The sequence below is a fragment of the Colobus angolensis genome, unplaced genomic scaffold, assembly GCF_000951035.1.
Source record: "Colobus angolensis palliatus isolate OR3802 unplaced genomic scaffold, Cang.pa_1.0 Scaffold394, whole genome shotgun sequence".
Taxonomy (NCBI): Eukaryota; Metazoa; Chordata; class Mammalia; order Primates; family Cercopithecidae; genus Colobus; species Colobus angolensis.
In genome coordinates, this window is record NW_012117310.1 from 2,732,692 (window position 1) to 2,753,485 (window position 20,794).

The 20,794-nt window shown below is 36.0% G+C and overlaps 1 protein-coding gene across 2 annotated transcripts in view; it reads left to right on the top strand.

Annotated features, from left to right (window-relative positions):
• Positions 1-20,794, top strand: part of PPP1R9A (protein phosphatase 1, regulatory subunit 9A) — a 398,730-nt gene that overhangs the window by 355,473 nt on the left and 22,463 nt on the right. For both annotated transcript variants that reach the window (XM_011955092.1, XM_011955093.1), the window contains exons 10-13: positions 1,058-1,287; positions 3,110-3,206; positions 3,307-3,478; positions 20,623-20,780. In XM_011955092.1, the coding sequence (XP_011810482.1) occupies positions 1,058-1,287; positions 3,110-3,206; positions 3,307-3,478; positions 20,623-20,780 (657 nt within the window). The remainder of the gene's footprint in view (positions 1-1,057; positions 1,288-3,109; positions 3,207-3,306; positions 3,479-20,622; positions 20,781-20,794) is intronic.

Here is a 20,794-nt window from a genome sequence, read left to right on the forward strand (position 1 = left end):
TAAAGTAGATAAAGTACCAGTTTGAAGGCCAGAGAGTTATTGGGAATGACTTTTGAGCCCTCACCTAAATGATCAGTCTTGGATTTCTGTAGAAATGAGGGTATTAGACTAGTTTACTATCTATTCCTAAGAGTCCCTAGAAGCAGAAAAACAAAAAGCTGGTTACGGCTTTCTGTTCCGTGGGAGGGACTTAAATTAACCAAGCAACAATTTATACTTTTACTTACATTATCTTTTATATTTTTATGGGAATTTAGGTTTATAAAGCTTGAGAAGTTCATTACACTACATGTAAAATAGTGAACTATAGACTGTATTCATGTTCATTGAAATAAAGAACAAAATAAGATCATCAAAAGCGTTAAAAGCAGAGTGAAAGTGCTTAATGTTTATCAGATGATTCTTGTGCCCAAGGAGCTATTTCAAGCATACTGATGTGTTATATCACAATTCTGTTGTATGGATGATATAATTGAGTCTTGGAGAATTTCAATTACATGTCCAAGGTTTAATGGCCATCCAAGGTTTAATGGCCAATAATGGCAGAACTGGGATTCAAATCTATGCTGAATGACTCCAGGGACCCCCTCTTAACCATTAGGCCATACTGTGCTTCTAACTCCTCTCTCCTCCCTGCCCCTCTCCACTCCCTTTTTAGTTAACTTTTGATATATGATTGTATATTTTTTAAAAAACTCTCAAAACATGTTGAGATTCGTTTTTAATATTTAAAAGAGATCCCTATCAAACTCGGAAACATCTTTTACTGCTCACAGCATTTCAGATCACATGGTGTGATGGAAATATCATGCGATGTGGAATCCAATCCATGTTTTATTACTTATCAAATGTGTGACCTTGGACAAATCATTTCACTTTTCAAGGCTTCCATTTTATCATCTATGGATTTATAAAAATAATACTTGCTTTTCTCATCTTAAGTGGTTTCAGTGATTGTTTATGATAACAGAACTTGATCTACAACATGCTATAAAAATGAGAGATTTTTGCTACAAAGTGGCCAAATTATCTTTTCCTTGACATTTGCTTTCTCCAGCTGCAGGCAGCAGAAAATGAGAAAGTGAGGTGGGAACTAGAAAAAACCCAACTCCAACAAAACATAGAAGAGAATAAGGAAAGAATGTTGAAGTTGGAAAGCTACTGGATTGAGGCCCAAACATTATGCCACACAGTGAATGAACATCTCAAAGAGACTCAAAGCCAGTATCAGGCCTTGGAAAAGAAATACAACAAGGCAAAGAAGTTGATCAAGGATTTTCAACAAAAGTAAGCAACTTCTGATGACTAAAGAATAGTTATGTTTGGCCGGGCGTGGTGGCTCAAGCCTGTAATCCCAGCACTTTGGGAGGAGGAGACGGGCGGATCGCGAGGTCAGGTGATTGAGACCATCCTGGCTAATATGGTGAAACCCCGTCTCTACTAAAAAATACAAAAAACTAGCCGGGCGTGGTGGCGGGCGCCTGTAGTCCCAGCTACTCGGGAGGCTGAGGCAGGAGAATGGCATAAACCCGGGAGGCGGAGCTTGCAGAGAGCTGAGATCCGGCAACTGCACTCCAGCCTGGGTGACAGAGCGAGACTCCGTCTCAAAAAAAAAAAAAAAGAATAGTTATGTTTGTCTAAAGAAGGTTTATGTCCAATAATTTTGTAATATCTAGTGGAATAGAAAAGATTACCTCAGATATATCTTTCCTATCCAGGAGCATAGTTACAGCGTAAATACACATTAAGTTTTTTGGAAGTCACTTCTATTACTTTTTCATGAGATTATGTTTTGTATATTTTACAGTTTTTGGCTACCAGGCCTCTTGGCTGTTTTTGATAATTAATTGTTGTTAGTAACTGTTAAAACATCTGAATTTCTTTATTCTTTTTGAAACACCTCTGTGATTTAGAAGCAAGAAGCCCAGCTGAAAGTCATACAGAATGACGGACTATTGGATGTGGAGCACGCAAGCCGCAGCTGGGGCCTGAGTCAGGCTGCTCCTCTATTCTTAGATCAGTAGCTACAGAATTTCCCACTACAGACAGCGCACATATCGACTAGCAAGGCTCCCTGCCCTGCCCTCTGCATTTCTCAGCTGTTTAGAGAATCAGGAGGGCCTCAGTTCACTGCAGGGAGAGAGACCATTACCACATTCTGTTTTTGATTTTCAGCAGCTGTTTCTGAGCTACTGCTCCTTTGCTCCTATCTCTTGGATCTCGATGTAATGTCACGGAGACTGACCACGGAGATTTTTACTAGATTTTTTTCATCAGTTACTTCTGGCTAGTTAGAACAAATAAGTAGTGCCAATACCTTTTCTAGCTTTCCATGCCAAGCCTCAGAAGCTAAGCATATATGTAAGATTCACCGTATTTCTATTATTTCCTATTATGGAAAGGATGTTTTTAATATTTAAAAGAGATTGCTATCAAAAATTTCTTGATAAAAGGGGAGTAATTATTCTCTGTGACTATAAATTCAATACATCACTGTTTTAACTTTTTGCCAAACTCTTTTTCATGAAATAATTTTACAGTAAATTTTGCTAAATTTGCATATTCTATTCCAGGTTTTCAAAATGGAGTTATTTCTCTTCTCCCCCTATTATCCTTAGGTCTATAAGTGAGTGCCCCTCTTGATGTTTCTGACCCACCCAGGCCCTCTTCACTGTTATTCATAGAAATCTTATAGTTATCTTTTTTGAATTCTTATCTAGTTACATCAGTTTACTATACTATGCTTATGACATTGGAAAAATGGAATTATTTCTACCTGACAAGTAATTATCTCCACTAAATTACCCAACGTGGATCATTAGTGCAGTCGCTCCTATCTAAATATGTATGGGTGTTCTAGAACCAGGAGCTACAAAAGGAAATTATAATAAGCTATAATAAGCAGAATCAAATCATTTTTCTTTGCCTTGTGACCCATTAAAGATGTTTTGGTTTCTTTCATTACTATACATTTTCCTCTAACTGATTGAATGTTGTCCATTTAAATAACTGTTCAGTTGCTTATCCTATTATGCAGTTTATTGTTTCAGATAAGAACTTTCATTTATTGAGTGTATGATATAATCAGAACTATTATTTTCTTCTTAAGAGAGCTTGATTTCATCAAAAGACAGGAAGCAGAAAGAAAGAAAATAGAAGATTTGGAAAAAGCTCATCTTGTGGAAGTGCAAGGCCTCCAAGTGCGGGTAAGTTGTGTTCCCTAAGACACTAAATAATAAGATGGTTTTGCTGTACTTGGAGAGGAGTTATAGTTTAGAGTTTTATGAATGGATTTGTTTTTCCTAGATTAGAGATTTGGAAGCTGAGGTATTCAGGCTACTGAAGCAAAATGGCACTCAAGTTAACAATAATAACAACATCTTTGAGAGAAGAACATCTCTTGGTGAAGTCTCTAAAGGGGATACCATGGAGAACTTGGATGTCAAGCAAACATCTTGCCAAGATGGCCTAAGTCAAGGTTTGTTTAACCCAACCACAAAAATCATTTTTCATAACTTTGTAATTGGCCTTTTATTTTTCTTTTTCTGGCCCTGAGATTTAAAAGTTGGAAATACCTTCCTTCCATGGGAAAGAGGAAAAGGCTTATCAAAATAGGAGCCAATCATTTTAGCTCTTGTCTTATCAAAAATAAATACTTTAATATGTAGAATTAATAAATCCCGGCTAAAGACAAGCTAAATACTATTTTAAAATCATCCTAAAATTGACAGATTCAATAAACTGCCTTATAAATTGTATAGTTCACCCTGTGTAGGATGAACTACACTACTTATGTGTTAATGAATAAGGTTTAGATTTTTTTTTTTTTTTTGAGAGTCTCACTCTGTCATCCAGGCTGGAGTACAGTGGTGCAATCTCAGCTCACCGCAACCTTCGCCTGCCAGGTTCAGGCGATTCTCATGCCTCAGCCTCCCCAGTAGCTGTGATTATAGGCATGTGCCACCACACTCGGCCCATTTTTGTATTTTTAGTAGAGGTGGGCTTTTGCCTTGTTGGCCAGGCTGGTCTCGAACTCCTGATCTCAGGTGATCCACCTGCCTTGGCTTCCCAGAGTGCTAGGATTACAGGCATGAGCTGCCGTGCCCAGCCAAGCTTTAGAATGTTTAAGTCACTAGAATAAAGTGACTTTATTTTTCATAATATCGGAAGGCAGACTGTGCTTTCAGCACTTGAGATTCATGTAGTTAACGAAGTCCATATAGTTTTGTGCTTTTACCATGGTGTACTCATGTATACTTAGGTCTTTCATGTCAAAGATGAAATAAGACCAAAACACTGGAGACATTTTATATTATAAATGATTATCTTCATTCATACACCAACCATAAATAAATTACTTATGTTCTTACACACCATTCTTATTCTTATATTGTACGTATATGAACATGAATGACTTTTAATATCTGTGGTGTATTTGCAAATTAGAAAACATAATAATTATAGAGATAAATACACAGGAATGTGTGGCTTCATCTTTTTAAATATATACATAGTAGTCCCTGGAAAATGAAAATAAAAGAATGTAGTGCAGCAGGGTTGTCATGACAGGACCAGCATCTCAGAGGCAACACTTTGACGTGCAGTAAAACCCTGTTATAATGGGCTTTTTAGATTTTTCATGATCTTTCTCACATATTAAAATGTCTCCAGTGAGGTTTTCCTGATAACCAAGTGTTTATATCCTATCATGAACTTTTAGAACTAACCTCTTAGCCATTAAAAATGGAAAGTATTAGAAATCTTCATTTAAAATTAAAATGACATCTAGAGATTTGAATCCATTCACTGGGTTTATATCCTTCTAATGGGTTTTCCCTAAACAGGATGTAATTTATAACTAGTGCCTCTTAGGCAGCTGAAAGAGGAGGATTTAGCATTAGCATTACCACTAAGTGAGGAGCTGTGTGCCTTCAGGAAGAGTATTTAGCTTCTCTGGGTTGATATTACTGTGTATATTATTTTAAAAGTAGTATTTCTTTCTTCACTACTTTATGACCTGTTTTGAGACTATATGATTTAGTCTTTGAAGCCAAAAAAGTAATTTATTCGAGCTCTTATGGAATTATAATTTTTATACCTGGAACACTATAAGATTGATATCTAAAGAAAAACATCAGGAATCAAACCAAATTTTTTACTTTTTTGAATATTTTAACTTTTAAAAAATTATAGTTTATATATAATAAATACATATTCCTGCTGTGGCATACACAAAATATGAGCAGTATCTAGTAGCTTTTCATTTCTATTCATTCTTTCAGTTTAGACATCTGTATCTTGTCAAACATATAATTAATGGTATTTATTAAATTATATGACTATGGAAGATCAACACACTATAGTATTAACATGCCGATTTGGATCAAAACCTTACATTTCTTCTGAACCCTTTTTCTATTCTACAGCCTCCATTTTGCCACATAATTATCAGTTTCCCTAGCAACACTGTCATTCACAGTGAGATGTGGAGACTACTAATTCTTACTGAAACCAATCCATGCTTATGCAGTAGAGGTAGAATCAGTCGTCTCAGATATTAGTACGTATCAAGTGCTCTTCCAGTTTTGCTGTGAGGACAGTCAGTGATAAATCTCTTTGAATTTCAATTGCTTGATCACATAAACTAAAATGGCTTGGTCAGTAGCTGGATAGGAATGCTCTGGAAAGCACTTTTCTAAATTGATCCTTTGCTTCTGTTGCTAGGGAACACTGAAATACTAGAGGTTTAGAAAGAAAAGTAAGGCTGCAGACCTACCATAGGCCATTCCACGTTTAAAAATCCACCACCACTGTTTTGTACCAGGAGAGGGATAGCACTTCCAGTAGTTCCCGAGGTTCCTGCTCATGAGATGCAAGTGTCATGCTCCCTACTTTCTACCGACTGTCCAATTCTGTTTGCTTTTCAGGCACTGGAGTGGTAGGATGAGTGGTTTAGCATGTTTTTAGGCATTGAGGTAGCTCATGAAGCAAAAGAATAATCAAGTGTAGATCAATGAAAATGGTCAGAATGAAATAGTAAAAGGAAGGGAAGGCAGGCAAAGGAGGAAGGAAGGAAGAGCCTCTGAGCAGCCGTTTCTTCATGTGTACTCATGCTCATCCAAAATGATGTGACTCTCAATATTGAATTACAGATTTTTGAGGAGTAAAAGCTTTTTCCAAACCATACAGAAATTTAGCACAAATTTAAAATTATGTTTGACCACCATTTGTATGTTTATCTCTAAAACCTAAGCCAACTCAAGTATTATTAAAATTTTGATAACAATCAATACAAATTTGTTAATATAATCTAACACTTTTTTCTTATCATGATTACAGAAAGCCGATGTAACAAATTTTTTTCCACCAGGAGCCGTAACAGACCCCAAATCCATTCTAGTTTATACCAGTATGCTGGTCAAGTATTTTCCTTGTGCTCCAGGAGAGGAAAAATGATAATTATGCCCTGCTGCTCTTTCATGCTTGTCATTGCTTAGTGCCTAAATAATGCCAGGATTAGGATAAAAACAGGGAATAGGTATGTTAGAGTGATCTTGGTAGGCTAAAAGCTTGTAATATTAGTTTTATTGGATTTTCTAGAAAAGTCACAGAAGCAACACATTCTGAGCTTCTAGAAATTCCAGAATCCTTATGTTGATACCGTTTGCAGCTTCAAATATTTTGTAGGCTGGTTTGCTAACGGATTATGCATATCCCACAGAGATACTGAAAGAAAGACTAGAGCCAGTAGGTGAAAGTTACCTATGAAGGCATATTCTGACTATTCTATCATGAGAGATCAGGAGTAAGTATGATATCATTTAAAAAATTATTTTGAACACTGAAAACCTGCTTCCAGGAAGGCTTTAGGTGGCACACTGACTTGTAAGAGAAAGAGTGGCTACTAGGCAGAAAGAAAGTACTAGGTCCTGCTGATTATACTGCAAGGTATATGATTTGTAGGATCAAGGATGAAAGAGGAAAAGTTTGGTGGAGACAAATAAATAGAATTTAAGGCACTGTGTAAGCATCTCTAAAGATGAGAGGGAGTTCAAAGAAGAGAAAATTGAATAACATTGGCATAATTTTTTTCTGATTCATGGTCTTTATGTTAAAAAGGTAGAGCTATTTGAAATGGCATAGTGTGTTCTTGGAGTGAAAGTGGGCTTTGACTGCAGAAGGGTTTGTACATAATTTTGTAAGCATTGCGAACCATTCACAGTCTTGAGGCATAACAGGAACTTAGTCACTTGCAGGTCTGTAGATGTAACTCAAGGATTTCTGTGAAGTTTGAATATTGCTACCAAGTGCTGCTTCATTTCCTTCTCACACCTACCTACTCAGTCAGTGGACTACCAGTTAGGTAATACTGCATGTTATCTTCCCAAAAGTGTGAACAAGAAGGGTTATATAAAGCATTTTATACTTTGTTCCCTTAGTTGCTTACTGTTCCTTAGCTCTAATAAAAACTGAGCAAGAAAAAATATTTAAATTACAAGATTATAGGAAGGATTATAAAAGATTATAGGAAAGTTATAATCTTTCCTATAAGCTCATAGGAAAGTCTAGACTTTCATAATAGATTGTGTCTGAAATTAATTACTCAGTCTTGGATTTTTTAAAAAATAGGAATATTTCTTAGATACTTCCCAGCTAATTTTAAACTATCCTAGAGGAAGGAGCATAAGGATATGAAAATAATCCCTTTTATTTCCTCTCCTCTCTTACTCTTTTTCCACAAAATGGTTTGGCTGTTGCAGTGAGACCCCAGATACCCCAAAAGTAGATCCCCAAGGTGGTAGTCTGCACGTGTATCCTAAACTCAACTTCCCTGATCCCAGACCCAGAAATTGTAGACATGTGAGTAGAACTCTTGAGTCAGCTTACATATTGAATCCAACCAATTCTGTGGTCATCAGGCCTCATCTACTTGGTATTTGCTTCTTGTGACCCAGTTGTTAGAGAATGTTATTTCTCTGTATTTACTCACTTCTCTGAAATTTACTCAGATTTAATAAATAGGGTCTTTATCAGGAAGAACAACAGAAAATACACTGCCATTAAGAGTATCTGTCTTTTCCACTACCCATGTGTTTTAAAATTCTCATAATTCATTTATTCATGTACTGTTTAGAAGTAATTTGGAGAGACACCTTATGTGACAGGATAGAGGAACTGAAAGTGGTAAGATGAGAGAGAAGAATGAATGGAACCAGAAATGATGCTGCAACCAAATATATCACAATTACACTTTTTATAAGGTTGGACCCTCAATTTGGCTCTAGGCTTTCTAATTACCAGAAGGAAAAGGAAACCCTTGTCAATTATGTTATTCACAGTATTTATAAGATAAAAACAAACTGCTAAAGGAAAATACAATTAGTGGTAACAAGTAAAATAATGCATGATTTGTGGCAAATGGTGCTGTTGATATTGATAATATCCTTAAAGGAGATCCGCTAATGATTTTATTAAGATATTTTCACATAGTGACCCTCAGTGTTGGCTAATGTCATCATACAAATATACAAAATAGTGTTCAGTAAAGGGAATTAAGCTACTGAGGAGCAGAGACAGAGAGAGAGAGAGAGAGAAAAGGAAAGGAAAGGGAAGGGAAAGGGAAAGGGAAAGGGAAAGAAAGGACTGTCATGTATGTCAAGTCATTTTTTTTTTTTTTTTTTTGATAGAAAGTTTTGTTTCCCAGGCTGGAGTGCAGTGGTGTGATCTCAGCTCACTGCAACCTCTGCCTCCCAGGTTCAAGTGATTCTCTTGCCTCAGCCTCCCAAGTAGTTGGGATTACAGGCACCAGCCACCATGCCCCGCTAATTTTGTTTTTTGTATTTTTGGTAGAGATGGGGTTTTACCATGTTGGCCAGGCTGGTCTCGAACTCCTGACCTCAGGTGATCCACTTGCCTTGGCCTCCCAAAGTGTTGGGATTATAGGCGTGAGCCACCCGTGCCCTGCCCCAGTTTTTTTAATTATATTTTGTGTAAAAATTTCACATTGTGATTGTGGATTTATCTATTTCTTCTGGCTATGTCAGTTTTTGCTTTATGTGTTTTAAGGTGATGTTAATAGATATATTCAGTTTAGAATTATTCAGTCTTTCTCGTAGATTGTCCTTTGATCATTAGGAAGTATTCCTCTTTATTCCTAGTATTTCACCTTACTATATGCTTTATCCAGTATTTAGAGAGCTGTATCAACTATCTTTTGATTCGTGTTTGTATTGCATATCTTTTTTTATCCTTTTGCTTTCAACCTTTCTATATCTCTTGTAAACAGTATGTAATTGTTGTTTTTTTATTACAGTCTATCTCTATTTTTTAAATGTACTTTAAAAGTTGCTATTTAATTTATTTACTAATATGTAGAGTTTAAATCTAACATCTTACTATTTGTTTCCTATTTGTTCTTTTGTATTTTCTTGCCTTCTTTTGGATTAATCAAGTGTTTTCTTCTTATTTCATTTTTCTCTATATTAGCTTTTATTCTTCTTTTAGTGGATACCTACAGATATAATTTATCAATTCTAATTGATAAATTATAATATTTGCAGGAGAGGCCAGGTGCGGTGGCTCATGCCTGTAATGCTAGCACTTTGGGAGGCCAAGGTGGGTGGATCACTTGAGGTCAGGTGTTCGAGACCAGCCTGGCCAACATGGTGAGACACCGTCTGTACTAAAAATACAAAAATTAGCCAGGTTTGGTGGCAGTGCCTGTAATCCCAGCTGCTCAAGAGGCTGAAGTAGGAGAATCACTTGAACCCAGGAGACTGAGGTTTCAGTGAGCTGAGATCAGGCCACTGCACTCCAGCCTGGGCGACAGAGTAAGACTCTGTCTCCAAAAAAATAAATAAACAAAAGAAAAAAAGATATTTACAGGAGAATACAAGCTGAGTATTCATTAAGGTATCTCCCATTCACGTGTTATAGTTCTTAAATTAGCTTTTTATAAATATTGAAGGGCAATGAGCTACAGGTTATACTCCCTGGAAAATGCCTTGAATATGGTTTTTTGTTTTTGTTTTTCTTTTTTGTAATTAGTGGAGTGCAGATTTGTATATCTTAACAAACAATTTAATTGGAGATGGAGTTAATACATTTTTATGAGATTTAAGCTGTTTACATAGTTGTGTTCTGGAACAGTGAGTTGTTTCTAAAATGTATATGGATGAATTGCTTGGCCCAGAATAAGGGCCAGGTTCTCCTGAGGAAGAACAAGGTGAGGAACTTGTTCTTCTAGATACTGAGATTCATTATGAAGTAAAAGTGATTAAGACCATGTGGTGTACTCCCAGCAATTGTCAAGTGGACTAATATGCAGAATACGGAGTCCAGAAGCAGACTGACACATTTACGTCAATTTGAGAATAATACAGAGCAGACACTGCAGTTCTGTGGGTAAAGGATAGAGTAATAAATGGTGCTAGGAAAATCAACCATCCATATGGAAAAAAATGAATTGGATTCCACCTCACATTATTCATGAAATAAATTGCAAATAGATTACAGTCTCAAATTTGAAAGACGATACTTAACACGCTTAGAAGAAAACGTAGGTTTCATATGATTTCTTAAGACACAAAAATTCCAAATCATAAAAAGGTTTGGTAAATTTGACCACAGTAATATTAAGAAAATCTGATCATTAAAAGACATTATAAAGTACATGGAAAGAAAAGCCAAAAATTGAAGAGGATATTTGTAGCACATATAACTAAGAAAAAAATATTGTTGTCCACAATAAATTGAGAACTCACATAAATCATAGGAAAAACGCAACTAACATAGTAGAAAAATGGGCAAAATGCATAAGAAGTTCACAAAAACAGGAACCTAAACATTAGTAAACATAGACATTCAACTTCACTAGCAAAAATCAAACAATTGGCAAAGATAAAGTTTCACAGTAAAATGTGATAGCCAGAACATGGAAAAACAGGAAAATTCATAAAACTGTTTCATTAAAATAATTTAGCATTATCCATTAAAATAGAAGATGTGAAAATCCTATGGCCCAGCAAATTTACTTCGATGTGTATATATATCCTCCAGAAACTCTTGTCAATGTATACCAAAAGGCGTATTCAAAAACATTCCATGTAGCATTGTTCGTATAGCTGCAGTAAAAAAGTTAATTAATTTTAGTTACACCTTTCAACATAATGTTGAGCAAACAAACCAGCTAACTAAAAAACAATTTGCAGAATATTATATACAATTCACTACCATGCATCTGAAGTTTAAAAGCAAGAAAGACTAATCAATATATTCTTTATGGATAAATTTATGGAATAACTAGAAGAAAATGCAGGGGCTACAACTAGAAATAGAGAACAGAGAGGGCTTCAAAAGTAATAATTTTGTAGTTTAGGCTTGATGGAGGTACAGGGTTGTCTTTTTGTTCTTTTTTCATATGACTTACATTGTTGGTATACATTTGTATATAAATGTTTTGGAACAGAAACTTTAAAATAATTAAAAGGTAAGAATAAGCAAACCACAAAAGATTTTTTTAGGCTAAAAAATATATATTAGTTTAATGTTTAGTAAGAAAATAAAAAAGGATAGCATCAGCCAGACATTTATATCCATAAGGGTGTTCCTGAGGTCACTGGAGTCCTCCAAGACATCATTTTCTTTGTCCTTTTTGCCAATCTCTTGAGCCCTCAAAATTAGCAGCTCTTTTCAGATACCTGTGGATTTGAAGCGAGGCCAGACCCCTACCACCACATCTGATTTATTTCCTGATAGAGTTTGAGAGTGCATTAAGCATTCTCTTTTAGCATTGGAACCTATAATTTTAAAGTAAGGTTAAAGGCATGATCAATGCCAGAATTGATTAGATGGAAAGTCGCTAAAAGAAAAGTGAATGCCTGTACTACATTGTCAGGAGACTGCCGTACAAGAGCGTTAGGCACAGAGCAATGAGGTAAGTGTTTCATGCTGTCACACTGTTTAGTTCTAAACCGGAGCCTGGGGAATTCTAGCGTGCATTCAGCCTTTTCAAAAAAAAAAAAATATTATGCATACAGATACAAGGTGGTAAACTTTCACAATTTTCATTTTTCTTGAAAACTTATTTTCCATTTTGTTTAATCCCCAATAAATAATTTTGACCATGAAATATTGAATTGCACTAATTAAAGGGTGAACATTCCTGGTAAATCACTATGGGAAATTTTAATGAACAAGCTAAGTGAATGAGAAATCAATATTTATTGATTATTTTCTGGCATATCATTAAGGCCAAAATCTGTCCTCTTACTTAAAAAGCAAAGCACCTAAATTGCCTGTTTAGTTTTGTGCAAGTGTTGAATCTACCTACTTGTAAACAATTGAAACTTTTGTTGCCAAATCAATGAGACATTCTAAAGGAGGTATTCAGTGGCAAACTGACAGCTCTGCTTCATTCATATTTCTCACTGCATCTTCATGAATTCATAGAATCCACCAGACCCTTCAGTCATACTGAGTTATAAAATAGTACTGGGAGAGATCTAGGCCAGGCACGGTGGCTCACGCCAGTCTTCCCAGCACTTTGGGAGGCCAAGGCGGGAGGATTACCTGAGGTCAGAAGTTCAAGACCAGCCTGGCCAACATGGGGAAACCCCGTCTCTACTAAAAATACAAAAATTAGCTGGGCCTGGTGGTGGACCCCTGTAATCCCATCTACTCGGGAGGCTGAGGTGGGAGAATCACCTGAACCCAAGAGGTGGAGGTTGCAGTGAGTCAAGATGGTGCCCTGACACTCCAGCCTGGAACAGAGCAAGACTCTGATTCAAAAAAAAAAGAAAATATATATATATATATATAAAGTTGCTTTAAGAGGAAACACTATGTTACTTTGTCAGAATGAGCTTTAACTTCGTAATTTTCTGTTCATTTTAGGAAAAGTGGGCTACTTTCTTTTGGCTTTTGAATTTTACTTGCTCTTAATAGAACAAGATACATTATGATCTTTTATAAGTAAAGATCATTTTAACCCAAATGTGAGTAATTTGTTTTCAAGGAAACTTCAGAAGTTCAGAAGACTGCTGTATTCCGAATTATTTCTTATGTTGATATATGGTCTGATTCACCATGATATATACATGATATATGGTCTGGTTCACTTGGCTTACCATGAAATTCTAATTCTAGATTAAAGAATAACTGTATAGTTATGCTAAGATAAAATTGAGTAGACTGGGATATCAGGGTAGAGGGATGTAAAAGTATGAAGGAGAAGATGCTACCCAGTGTGGTTTGTATATGATATGTTGCCCAGGGCTCCTACATAGTTTTCAAGGTGGGTCACGGTGTTCACGGAAGACATCTAACAGCCAAGAGGGAAACATGACCAGTCACAGAGGTTGAAGCATCTGTAAAGTTAAAACTGAACAGATGAACAGTTATTTAGTACCAGAAAATTCTGCTCTATGTATGGTTCTGAAGATTGTGCCAACCATATTATTTCAGTAATTAGAGTGTCAAGGTCCATCAGGTTATGACTGAGTTCCTTTAAGTAGACATGAAATACTTCTGTTTGAATACTATGAAGTAATGACGTCTAAGACCTATAGGGAATAAATCCACTTACAAGGAAACTAAAGAAACATTAGAACATAGTTATACCAAAAAAGACTGTTGCTTGTGAGTTTTTGATGACACTGAGGGTTTTTTTGAACATTGAAAAAGTCATTCAGATATTAATTTTTGATTTTAAGTTAATGTTTGATTTACTCAAGTTACATTATCAAAAACCTAATTCTTTAAACTTTTTAATTTGTTGAAAATCACTGTTAAGGGATTTTTAATATTTAGTTGATTTACAAACTTTATTACAAACTATTTCCAAGCTTAACTAATGAAACACCTATAAAAATTTAACGACACATTTACAAATTTGTTATATTCCATTTTCTATTTAAGTACTATTACTAGGAGACTGACAGTCTTTGCAAGTTCTTAAAAAATTCTTACACATCTATTATATTACACTTCCAAGGATTGTGAACCTTAAGTTTTCTTACATTTTCTAATGCTTTACATAACAAAATCTTCCCATGATGAACGATGCTTTCCTTTTTAGGGAAATAACTATCATCTCAGGTAACTGAGTTTACTTTCTTTAAGAGGCATACAATCTGAATTCTTCCTGTACTAATCAAGGATGCTATTGTATCACAATATGTAATGGGAGGGTGCCTACTTAGCATGCTTGGGGTTACCTAATATCCACAGATTTTGATTGAGAAACTGATTAGATTCTTGTAGGCAACCCTGAGTGAAAACACAGAATCTCATTTATTGTTGCCATGTCAAAGACACTACAAAGTCAATGTCAAGAAAAGGACATTCACATATCCTACCTCCCCTGACCCAACTTATCCACATGATGTCATAGTTCTACTCATAGATGCCTGCAGTCCCCAACCAGTTTGTCTTTTGATTAGATTTTTCTATTTCTCTGGCTTTTAGGTTATGCAGATCTCTTTTCTATCAGAATCTAAAGACATCTGACACTGAAAGAACCCTGAGATATGTAAATGCCTTTCCCTGTGGTCTAAATCTAAATTCCACATTCTTTCATAGTCTAGAATCAAGCAACTCTTACAAGTGTTTCAAATGATATTTGATAGCAGTTAGGACATTTCCTATAGTTTTTTCTGACTAGTAGTCACTGCCTTTCCATGTAGCTTAGTGGTATTACTGAAGAGTTGTTTCTGAGATATGGGTAACAGAATTTAAGCCTCTCTGCCCACTGAGAACAGGAGTGTAGGCTGATCATAAACTGAAGAAGGCTATATTACATATCAGATTGCACCAGAGAAGTACCACACTAGCAAATAACCAACTTATGTTTCGAAGGCTATTCAGATAGTTTTGAGATTGCATGTATTGACCAAAAAACTAAAAGAGGAATTTCTTAATATTCTTTCAACAATTAGCAAATTAAATGTATAGCTCATACAACAGTAAGTTCAGACCTAGTTAGAAGATTAGAAAATAGCAATAATCTTCTGCTTGTTCTGGAACTGTTGAAAGATACACTTCCTCCATAACTGTGTCTAATTGAGTACATCTTCCCCATGCAATACTAAAATGAAGTAATAACTAAAAGCTAAGTCATAGACCTTAGGCCAAAATCATCTGGCAGTTAGTAAGGTAGCAAGTCAGGCAGACAGTCACCACAGATGTAATGAAAAAGCAGCCTTCTCTCATGGGGAAGAATGATAGTCATGCAGATTTTGACAGTTCCCTGGGCTCATATCAACATGTGGAGATACTGAGTCCTAGGACACCAGATCTAATTAGATTAAAATACAATTAAGATGCCTTTAAGAGAAAATATACTAAATATATGTTTTTCTCTATTTTTATTAATTTTAACTGCACAATACATAAATGTAAGCAATTACATAATACAAAATATAATACCAAATTTTTAACATTATAAGTAAGATTAAAGTGCCCTTTGACCAACATCCCCTAATCTAATTCCTTCTTTGTAAGTAAACACTATATCAGTAGGAAGTATATCTTTCCAGTTTTTCAGTTTTTTGTTTTTGTTTTTGTTTTTTTTTTGAGACGGAGTCTTGCTCTGTCACCCAGGCTGGAGTGCAGTGGCCCGATCTCATCTCACTACAACCTCTGCCTCCTGAGTTCAAGCGATTCTCCTGTCTCAGCCTCCTGAGTAGCTGGGATTACAGGCGCGCGCCATCATACTCAGCTAATTTTTGTATTTTTAGTAGAGACAGGGTTTCACCATGTGGTTGAACTCCTGACCTCGTGATCTGCCCACCTCAGCCTCCCAAAGTGCTGGGATGACAGGCATGAGCCACCGCACCCGGCCTCTTTCCAGTTTTTCTATGCAACTATATGCATATGTTTACCACTAGAAAATGTATTTTGTGTTAATGTTTTCTAAATATTTTAAATGAGTGTACATGTTGTTCTGCAACTTGCTTTACCCACTTATCATCTTGCTAATCTCTTTATAAAGATATTTATTGAGCACTCTTCTAAGCACTTTTATATCTATTAATGCATATATAATCCTCATAGCAATACAGTTATTATGTTTTGTTATCATGACTGTTTTGCAATTGAGGATCGTGAGGGACAGAGGTTAGACAAATTGCCCAATTTAATGGGACAGCCGCTTGTTCTGAATTCTATTCAAGGAAAAACTCCAAGTCTACTCTCATGGTAATTGTTTCACATTGCCTCTCTGAGATACATAAACTTACCTCCTGAGGCAGTTATCTATTAATCCAAACCCCAGCGCACCCGTCTTTTATGAACTTGCAGTGGCTACAAATGATATGTAGATACTATTCAAGTTTTAAAATGCCACCGAGTGCCTCATGATGCTCAGCACCTCTGCTGGTAATAGCACAGGCGAGGCAGTGTGATGGCATGAGGTATGGTTGTTTCTGAGTGGCTTAGAGCACGTAACTGTGTGAAGCAGACCCCATTGTTATGCTGCTCCATTCCCCTAGTTCCCTTGCTGCCTGTATCTGATCTGTGGGCAGCATTCCATTTACGTCAAAAATAACGTCAATCTAGCGGAAAAAACTGTTATGACTCACAGCATTACTGTAGGGAACTGGTCTCTGTGTAATATGATGTATAATGTCCTAATTTCATAGAGCATTTTTCATAACAGCTGCTAAAATCATCAAATCCATTAAATTCTTTTAAAGGATCTAATTTGGAGCAGTATTGAAAATAGTCTTAAAATACATGTATAGAGGTGGAGTCTCTCTCACTCAAAACTCCTCTGTCATTATTCACTTCATATCTTCTGTGTATTTATCTTTCTGTATTTATTGATTCACCTGAGTCTTCTCCTGTTTTGTATTTCTAGCTGCATTGAGTCAGAGATAGGCTATTTCAGAGACTGGAGGGTCTGAAAAAAATAGAAGATAAGAAAGCAGAGGAGGATAAGGAAATTTTCTGCAAACCCTTATGGACAGCAGAACAAGGCACACTGGAGAAAGGAGGAAAAGAAAGGACTGAGGTCTTGGGCTTATGAAAGCAGTGTGATATTATTGACTAAAATATCTGCAGAGAATGAATGACAATGAGAGAACATGGCCACCTAAGCCTTTACATCTAGCAGCACATAACTTAGAAACACTGAGCCAGTTGGGTTTCCCCTGCCACACTGCCATCCACAAAACTGACAGCTATTTTTCTTTGTAAGAATTTTATTATTGGATATATGTAAAGCCAAAAAAAAATCCCTCAGTGTTGGTCCTCTGATGCTACATGCTTCTGCAAGTTTGCAAAGTTAGCCCTTGACATGTACTTTTGTTGGGAACGTAAAGTAAGACCAAAAAGAGGATTCCAAGAAGGCAGAAGAATGTGAAGTTTACTTCCAGACTTGAGATTGACCTTCCAGAAGGAGAATAGGCTTCTGAAGCCTGAGCTCTATTCAGTCTCTGTCACAGATTAACTGTGTGGTGCAAGTTAATACACAAATTGACCTTCTTTGAGCCTCAGTTTTCTTATATGAGAAATAAGCTGGGACCAGAATCCCAAGGTTGTTTTGATTTGTAATATTAGGGTTTTTGTATTACATGATGGAAAAAGATAGCATATGATGGTCAGTCACCCTTCTAGTTACCCAGCAGCATAAATCTTGTACGCATTTTCCTTCTGTGTACACACGTATCCACTAATATTATTAAGGGGGACATATTATATGCAGTGTCTTTGGTAGGTGCTTCTTGTGGACAGCATTCCTTCCAGCTTCCTTCTGGTGTAAATGCTATTAAGGCGAAAGTTTCCAGCTCCATCTTATGTTTCTGGTCCTTTTAAAACATTATTTTTAGAATGGAATATGAATTACTGATTTGTAATCCATGAATCACTTCAATAAAGCAGCTCTCTGATATTTGCTTTCAGACCTTTAAAAACTGTTAACTGCATACAATGTGTTGTTGGACTTGGATATAAGGCACAACTTTTTAGATTCCAGCTAACGACATCTTTAATAGGTATAATTTTATGTGTGTGTTCAAGCAGTTTGCACCTACTCAGCTAATGTTAAAGCGGATATACCAGATTGCCATTTTGGGGTTGTCTGACAGAAGCACCAGGCAAATTACTGAATAGTAATAGAGCCAGGAGTCCTAGAGTAAATTTTCTGCACTATTAAAACCTGCTAATGAGTAGTTCTGATTTTCTGTCACTTACATTTGTTCAACTCCCATTGATGGAGTACCTATTGATTGGGTCCCATACCAGGTCCTCAGAGCCAGCATTCTACTACTGCAAAAGGAACCATGTTTACAAAAGTAGAGTGAGATTCTTCCTTGGGCCTTTTTGTCACTGAATAGCCAAAGCTATTATTAAACCAATGAGACCAAAATAAAAAATCATCCAGGAAGTAATTTATTCTGTACTTTCCAACATGTCATCCTTTTTCTTTTTCATGTTGTCTAACATATATGGAAGATTAATTACAATATTTTAGATGTAGCCTATTGGAGAAACGACTTTCCTAGACTAGTCATGTCATACATGATTTTATAACCCAAAACACCAAACTCTAATGGCATTAAAATCTTGCAGTGGGAGCTTTATCAACACTAGCTAAATCATAGTGGATAGCCTAGTAGCCTGGAAATCAAGACACTAGAGTAATCATGGTAGCGCATTAATTAGTTGTGTAAATGACGGCATGCTACTCAAGTTCTGTGAGCTTCAGGAGAGAAATAAATACTTGATTGGTATCTCATGAGGCTGTTGTAAGGAACAAATGAGATAGAGTATATGGTATGATTTGTATTATAGAGCATACAATCCAAATATGAGCTAGATAAGGCATAAAACGTGCATGTACTACATACAGTGTTTCTAATTATATTATAGCTTTAATCTATGTGGTGTTCCACATTTTATATGTAAACAAGAGCTTATGAGGTTGACTCTCTCCCAATTATCACAACTAATGAACTCTTAATGGGCAACTACAAATACAGATTTTATCGTAAGGAGGAAATAAAAGTGATCAAGGAATTATTTTTTCTCCCCTGACATGTAAAAAGTAAAGAGACTGCTAATTAGAAAATATTTAGTTGTTCTTTATAAGTACCTGAATGGTGTGAATTTTTGAGTATTCATTCTTCATTCAGGTATAGGAAATGAAAAGTCAAAACCTCTAAATATTGTCATTCAATAGATGTATCTCCTGGGCAAAATGTAGTTAATTTTGTTTATTAAAGCCATATCCTAAGTGCTAAGTTTCATAGACAAGAGGCACAAACTGAGGTGCTTCCTTGCTTTGGTTTTGTAATATAGTATATGTAGAGCACGTCTAGAATAATGCTGTGAAAAGGAATTGCCTGAGCTAATAATAGTATAAGAAATTGTTTATTCTGTTAATACATAATTTTCTGCAACTCAGTTATTTGCACTCAATTATTAATTCCTTGAACATGACTTCAGCTAATTACTGCAAAATAGGATTAATGATCAAACTCCTTTATTTCTAAGGAGTGATTTAATATGCAAATGAAAGGAGTAGCAGCATTTCAAATAAATTCCACTAGAAAGTACTTTTCCTTCACCGATATCCCAGTATATTCATGGGTACCTTTCCTTTAGAATGTTAACTTTGGGGTCCTAACTTAAAATCTGGGTAGCAAAATTAAAGATGGTAAGAGCCAGGCTAAAGAGGACTAATTGGATTCTCTCTGTGGCCTTTACTGTTAATAGTTCATTTTCTTTGTGTCCACTTCACTCTCTTTGTTCTTCTCTTTTTCTTTTAGCCTTTTTATTTAAAGACTTAAACATTTACCCTTCGAAAATCAGTGTCATTTCTGGTGGGGAGAGAAGGTATTCAGAGAGATGAGTCAGAGGCACATACAAATAACTTGTCATACAAAGTTAGATGTTAATGAAAGAAAAGGAAATGTTTATCGTGCTCCATCCACAATACTAGTAGACTAAGTACTCACAGTTTTTTAACTGTTTCTTCATTTGCGTAGCCAGACTTTGTTTTATTTCCCCAGCTACCGTAAATTTAGTAAATTCCTAAATTCCTCACTGGTCTTAATTCAGAGTTCCAAAAGGAACAAGGTATATTTTCAGGAACTGTTTGGGTTGGAAAAATATGTATTCAAATGAGAATGATATAGTACCTGAAGACTATTAGTACATTTTGCTACAGTAAATTTATGATAGTTACCTTCTGTTGCCTGTAGTTGAACTGGAAACCTGACTTTTGCACGTTTTTTTGTCCTTGGTTTCCAAGATCTCTCAACTTTTGATATACCTTCCTCTTACATCTTTGGTCATCTAACTCCCCAACATGCATACACGTAAACAATAAATACAAATTAGTGATTTTTATAATTATGTTGCAGGAAGGTGGTATGCTTTTCGGAGGTTGGATTTTTATGGTGCCTTCCTCATCTTTAGTGTTGGTTTCTTCCTTTGACTTTGTGTATTCCTCTTAAGGCCCACTGATTTCTTGGTTATTTCTTGGTTGCAGGCTGTCAAGGTGGTCACCTGATCCTTACCTGATGTTACTGGTTACCTTGAGATTTTATCAGCATCTGTGGTCTCTTCATCAGTTCTCTCCAAAGGTTTCTCTCACTGATTATCTTTCAATATTCTTAGACTTGAATGAAGCAGTCCCAGAGACAGAGCGCCTGGATTCAAAAGCACTGAAAACTCGAGCCCAGCTCTCTGTGAAGAACAGACGCCAGAGGCCCTCTAGGACAAGACTATATGATAGTGTTAGTTCCACAGATGGGGAGGACAGTCTAGAGAGAAAGGTGAGCACCCTTGA